Source organism: Mus caroli, unplaced genomic scaffold (genome assembly GCF_978045245.1).
Source record: "Mus caroli unplaced genomic scaffold, Mus_caroli_1 scaffold_5, whole genome shotgun sequence".
Classification (NCBI taxonomy): domain Eukaryota; kingdom Metazoa; phylum Chordata; class Mammalia; order Rodentia; family Muridae; genus Mus; species Mus caroli.
In genome coordinates this window covers 17032408-17038878 of record NW_028227260.1, presented here as the reverse complement: position 1 = coordinate 17038878, position 6471 = coordinate 17032408, and the positions used below count along the sequence as shown (strand labels likewise).

Genomic DNA, 6471 nt, shown 5'->3' with positions numbered 1-6471 from the left:
TTTTTATGATCATGCAAATTAGTGGGTTTGGGAATGTAGGTCAATATAATGAGTAATTAAAATTCATAGTTCTAAGAAAATTGACATTTCCCTTTGCTTTGCTCATTTTCAGTTCCTGAGAAAAGTATTTGCTTGTGTCTTCCTAGTTGAAAGACTATTGTGTCCTTACTGTAGAAGGACATTAGTTTAACACAGTATGTACATACATGTAAAGTCATCTGATTTGCTTGTGACAAAGTTGCTTGTGTGACACTTTTTAAAGTTGCAATCTTGTTAAAAACCGGGAGTTTTACTCCCTCTTGATTAGCAGAATGACCTACTTAGTTTTACTTCAAAGGGCGTTTTGTGTGGGATGAGGTCATTGGAGACAAGATGTTTTTCCTGATTGTTAGTGTTTCATAAACCCACCTTCACATTTCACTTGTGCAACAATGGACTTATTCACTGTGTGCATCGCTCTGTTCCGTTTCATTTCTTTCTTTCCTTCTCAAGTCATCCCCCACCCGCTTTGGTGCTAGGGATAAAATGTAGGGTTTTCTGAACACCAGGCAGCCTCTCCTATTCATATTTACCACTACCTGAGAACTGATGGATAGGTATTTTTAGCTTACATATTATTTGTTGCAAAGATAATGAGGAATATAGGACTAGTAAAAATGCTCAGGCTGAATATTTAAATCAAAGAGTAGTTTATTAAAAAAAAAAAAAGAATCAAAACAGAAACTCTAAGTACCAGTGTGTACATTGTACACATTTAAATGACTCACAAGAATGAAGTTTTGTTTTTCTTATATAGTAAGATCATACCACCTTGTTCTTCATCAAAAGATGTTCAAGAATTCTGCCTCCAAACCACATACATGACTGCCACTTTAAACGGACCGAATTTCAAACATGCAACAACGTCACTGGTAATAAAGCTTTGGAATGGGTGCTCGCTCTATTATTTCACTACACACAAGATAGAAAGCAAGGGAAGTTGAGAATTATTCTAAAGCACAATGGAGGTTGTCATTGTCTACACTGGCACGCCTCACTCCTCTGCTGCCATTTTTAGCAAGTACTCTTTGTCAATCTTGAAGAGCCTCCATCCCTCTTCACTGGACAGATCCGAAGCACCTCTTCTTTTGTAGAAGTTGATAGATGGTTCATTCCATTCTGCTACCAAGAAGTGCATACTGCTGCAGCGACACTTCATGGCAACCTAGTACAAGCCAGAGAGAACATTTCACCCTCTTACCAAGACCCAACTTTAATTCATTCATTACACTAACCCCGTAACTCTTACAAATGCAGAAGCCCAAATCTAGGATATCTGGTCACACCTCTAATCCCAGCACTAGGCAGGTGAAGAAGAGCTTGAGGCCAGCCAGGGCTCATAGGAAGACCAGGCCAGCCTGGGCTCTATGCAGTGAAATGCTAGTGAACATACCTGGCTTAGATTCTTCAAAATTTCTGATCCTATACCAAAGCCTAAAGGAAAGAAATACAATTCTACTTAAGTCATTTTAAGGCCAAAGAGCTCTGATTTCTCCTTAAACTACCTCCAATCCCAAAGTCAACTGTACCTCTGTAATCACTCATCACGAAGAAGTCTTCAAGATACAGTAACTTGCCAATCCATGGGTCATAGGTAAAATAGTACATGGCGAACCCAACAATGCTGTGTCCTGTAATAAGAGTATCCCATGAGATACAAAGAAGAAAAACAACCCATTTAAGCTGTATTGGCAGAATCAGAAGCCTAGTGTAGACTGTAAGAAAATATACATGCGTGCACCACTGAAACAAGTAGCCAGGAACTGGACTGCCTCCTTATGTTTATTCTATTACAGTAAAGACCAATGATGATCTCTCTGGTCTCAGACATGTACTTGCAAAAGGCACACATTAGAGATAGCTGAAGCTAGGCTACACTTGTGGACTGGCTAGTCTGCACTCTGCAGGACTCACACTTAGGAAATGAGAACACTTTCATTACTTGCCAGAACAAAAGGGCCAGGGACTTAAAGTAAACACACATATTATTCACATCCTAATGACATGCTGGTATGTTGGCTTGGCAAAAGTTGGGGTTACACAGCAGTTGAGAAGAGGAAATACTTGTAGTTTATCAACTCTTGCTTCCTTAAGGTCAGAATACCAGACCAAAAGAACAATGTTTACTTTCAGAACTTGCCCTCCCACATATAAATTTTCAATATACTTCCCCCACTCTTTAAGGCAGGAGAAATAGCAGTAACCAGAAACAGGTGTTACATAACACCCACATACTTCTAAAAATTATCTCATCCCTTGTTCTGATTATCTTCGAGCCTAAGGAACAGAACAGAGAAGAAAACTCAAGAAAGCACCCACCCAAACAACTTCCCCTTTTAGCCTGTCTCCTGACCAGTCAACAAGGGCCAGCAAAAAAAAAAAAAGTTTAAATACATAACTAAAAATAAGAATAATTAGCAATTGACTCCCTCATAAGGAGTGTCAATTTAATCTCAAATGGAGGCAAAGGTTGCAAATTAGAGGCAATGGTTGCAAATTAAATTTTCTAGCCATTTTGTATTTCTTTGCAGACAGACAGGAAGCGAAAATAAATTTCTGATCTACCGTGTTTTAAGTGTGCGATAATAGGACCTTACCTCATTTATCATGATCATCTACTTTATTGTGTAAAGGATCTTTTAGTTACCTCCCCGCCCATCCATGTACACAGAAGGGCCATGTACATGGCGAAGCTAGAGACTGTAACCTGAAGATTGGGACAAATTAAAGAAAAAAATGTGATTTAACACAATTACAAAAAAAAAAAATAAGGTTAGGTTAGGGTCAAACAAAAACCATTTTATGAAACGGAATTACAACAAATGACATTATACCTAACTTTTCCGGGTTTCTACAGAACTTTGATACTTGCTTGCTCAAACAGCTCTCACATAACCCGCCCTATTAGAAAGTACACTACACATAATTTTTTTTTCCTCAGTCATTTGCACACTGGCTGGCTGTTATTTCCAGCCAACTCCTCAGTAACCTCTGCCCGTGTAGTCACGGGTTCTGCACAGTAGGCTCTACGGGTTTGATATAACATTAGTTCTCTCTGGCTTCTGGACAGGGAGTAGGGGTTACCTTCAGGGGTCCAGTGCTCTTTAGGCACTTCTGCAACCAGGCAGTGGTAGAAGGGGTGTTCTCCAAAACCATCCTCTAGGAGATCTGTAAGACAGGGGAGGCAGAGACAGTGAGAGTTGACCTTTGGAGGTACCAGGAAACAGATATTCTCCCCCCCTCCCCCGCCACGCCTTGTTACCTTTCTCAGTTAAAATGACTTGATCTTCCATGTATTCATATTTAGCCAGTTCCTGGGGACGACACATATAACGAAAAGGACAATGAAACTCCTGGCCAGCCTAGCCAGCTCACAGGAGGAGAAATGGGGCAGGCAGGGTAGAGCGGTGACTGAGTCCTGCCTGGCGCCGAACTGCCGAGCCTGACCCGGGCTGGGGTTGGCAGGCCAAGAAGGCGGAATTTACTGGCCTGGCAGGGTCTCAGAACTGAAGATGAGGATTTTCCCGGGAAACAGAGCCTCCCCTACCCTCTGCCCTAGGGAGAGCCCGGACTTTTACCTACCTTGATCAGTCGCAGGATGTCACTGCAGTCAGAGGCAGTGGCTGGACGGATCTTAAATTTAGCCATTTTCGTCTTTTGCTTTTCTTCCCTTTGCGCACCAGGCCCCTGTACTTGAACAGCAGGAGGAGGTGGTTCCTCATTCGTTTCCCGGGAGCGTCCTCTTCTCAGTCAGGCTGGCACCATGACCCGGCGAACCTCAGTATAAAACAGAAAACTGGCAAACTTACTTCGGGGAAACTGCGCAGCTAAGTTGTGGCAAGACGGTGCCTTTTAAGTCCGCAGAAGCTCCTCCCTGGACCGGGAGCCGGAGAGATCGCGACCAGTAAGGATGAAAGCCCGCTAGAGCACCTCCCTCTGTTCCAGACACTGCCCTCTTCCGGGCTCTCTCGTGACACCTATGGCGCAAACCCGGAGGGCGGGGTAGGGCGAGGTGCGCTGCTGCCTTCTCTAGCCTCATGTCCTCTAGCGGCGCCTTGCGGATCCTTGCCGGAAGCATATGAATGCCAGCTTGTCCCCTGGTAACCTTCCTAAATAGAACATGTGGATTGCCTCTGTGACCCCGACATTGCTGAGAAAAGCAAACTCAGGAAGCCCAGCTTTAGGGTATGACAGAAAGATGAGAGCAGCCGCCATTCTCAAAGTGTCGTCTGGAGGCATAATTTTCCTTTCCTCTCTAGTAATTTTCCACAGGCAGTTCATTGAGATGTGGTGATGTCACCATTTTCATGACTAAAGAAAGGTGTGGGTTTGAATCTTGTTTTAATTTTGAGACAGGGTCTCTCTATGTAGTCTTGACTATCCTGGAACTCACTATGTCACAACAGGCTGTCCTAGAATTCACAAATCACATAAATCTGCCTGCCTCAGTCTGCCCAGTCTTAGGATTAAACAAGTTCACCACAGCCTGCTATTCTTGTATGTTCTAAGGTCAGTTCTTAGGATCCCTCGATTGCTTTCCTTCTAGCTTAGTGGTTCTCAACCTGTAGGTCACAACCCCTTTGGGGTCACATATCACATAGCTTGTATATCAGACATTTACATTACAATTCATAACAATATAACAGCAGCAAAATTACAGTTAAAAATAGAAACATAATTTTATGGTTGAGAATAATCCACAACATGAGAAACTGTATTAAATGGTTGCATTATAATGAAGGTTGAGAACCAGTGTTGCAATGGCTAAATTTAAAATGTTTTCCTTCCTTCCTTCCTTCCTTCCTTCCTTCCTTCCTTCTTTCCTTCCTTCCTTCCTTCCATTTATGTGTTTATTTTTTGAGACAGGATTTCTCTGAGTAGCCTTGTCTGTCTTGGAACTCTGTACACCAGGCTGGCCTGGAACTCAGAGATCCCCCTGCCTCTGCCCCCCACCACCTGGCAATATTTTCTTTCTTACTCCTCCCTCTTTCCTTCTTAAATATCTGTTCTTCCTCGTGGACTTTCCTTCTGAAGGGGAGAAACACTTGATAATTCGCTTTAATGATGTATGCCATCTTACATTATTGAAGAGTTGATTTCACTGCTTATAGATTTTGAGATCTGGAAGTTTTCTTTCTGCACACTAATATCTGACCATCTCTCAGCTTTCTTTGCTGTTGAAAGCTGTTGTAGTACTTACTTGCTCCAGTCCATGCACTTCTTTTGTTTCCTTTAACTTTTTTTGTTTGTTTGTTTATTTTCGAGACAGGTTTTCTCTGTGTAGCCCTGGCTCCTTTAACTTTTTAGTTTGAAATAATTCTACACTTGATCTTAGCCAAAAGGCCGAGAAGCGATTTTGAAATAATTCTAAACTTACTGAACATGTCACGATATCATTACTCTAATGATTACAGGGATGTCTGGCTCTGTGTTGTTTTCTATCATTTTTAAAGGTAAGAAAACTTGAATACACTAACTCTTAGATGCCCAGAGACCAAAATGTTTGGGAACTGCTGGGTTTGCCTATTCCTGGCCATACCCAGTGGAACAAGTAAGTATTCATGTCTCTGGGGAATGACCTTTCTTTTACTATGAACTTTCCTGGACAGATCTGTCGAGTACCCTGCTACCATTGCCTTGCTTGGATTCCACAATCAGTCAGAAGTTTTTTTTTTTTTTTTTTTCAATAATGAGATAAAGCATCAGATAGTCTGTCTGTACAGTGAGGGGTTAGACTAGTACCAGATGGCCACTCCTAATATTTAGTGAGTGACTTTGCCTGTATTAACGAGTAATATCCTGTATGAAGAAATGAAAGCAGAACAGCATTTTCTGTTACCCCTCCCACTCTCCCATGACTCCATGCATTTGTGAGTCACTATGAGAGCTTATGCAATGTTTTTTTTTTTTTTTTTTTTTTTTTTTTTTTTGCAAAGAGATTTAAAAATAGTACCCATTCTACCTGAGTTACTGCCAGTGGTATCTTTCCTGACACAGATGACCAATCCCTTGCCTCTTTTTTTTATTGGATATTTTCTTCATTTACATCTCAAATGCTATCACAAAAGTCCCCTACACCCTCCCCCCTGCCCTGCTCCCCTACCCCCCCCACTCCCACTTCTTGGCCCTGGCATTCCCCTGCACTGGGGCATATAAAGTTTGCTAGACCAAGGGTCCTCTCTTTCCAGTGATGGCCAACTAGGCCATCTTCTGATACATATGCAGCTAAAGACACGAGCTCTGGGGGGGGGGTGCTGGTTAGTTCATATTGTTGTTCCACCTATAGGGTTGCAGACCCCTTCAGCTCTTGGGTACTTTCTCTAGCTTCTCCATTGGGGGCCCTGTGTTCCATCCAATAGATGACTGTGAGCATCCACTTCTGTATTTGCCAGGCACTGACTGGCAAAGTCTCTTTGCCTCTTTTGCTTCTGT

General features: G+C 42.4%; 1 protein-coding gene across 2 annotated transcripts; it reads right to left on the bottom strand.

Annotated features, from left to right (window-relative positions):
• Window positions 1-666: 666 nt before the first annotated feature.
• Window positions 667-3923, bottom strand: Sat1 (spermidine/spermine N1-acetyltransferase 1). 2 transcript variants are annotated; one of them, XM_085837942.1, is made up of 6 exons: window positions 3622-3923; window positions 3302-3353; window positions 3124-3207; window positions 1569-1670; window positions 1433-1494; window positions 667-1204 (listed from the first exon to the last, which is right to left on the bottom strand). In XM_085837942.1, the coding sequence occupies exons 1-6, from the start codon at window positions 3685-3687 to the stop codon at window positions 1034-1036; spliced, it is 537 nt and encodes a 178-aa protein (XP_085694068.1). In that variant the 5' UTR covers window positions 3688-3923; the 3' UTR covers window positions 667-1033. The 2 variants fall into 2 exon arrangements, with proteins under 2 accessions (XP_085694068.1, XP_021008730.1); XM_021153071.3 differs by having other exon boundaries at window positions 1433-1473.
• Between the last annotated feature and the right edge of the window lie 2548 nt (window positions 3924-6471).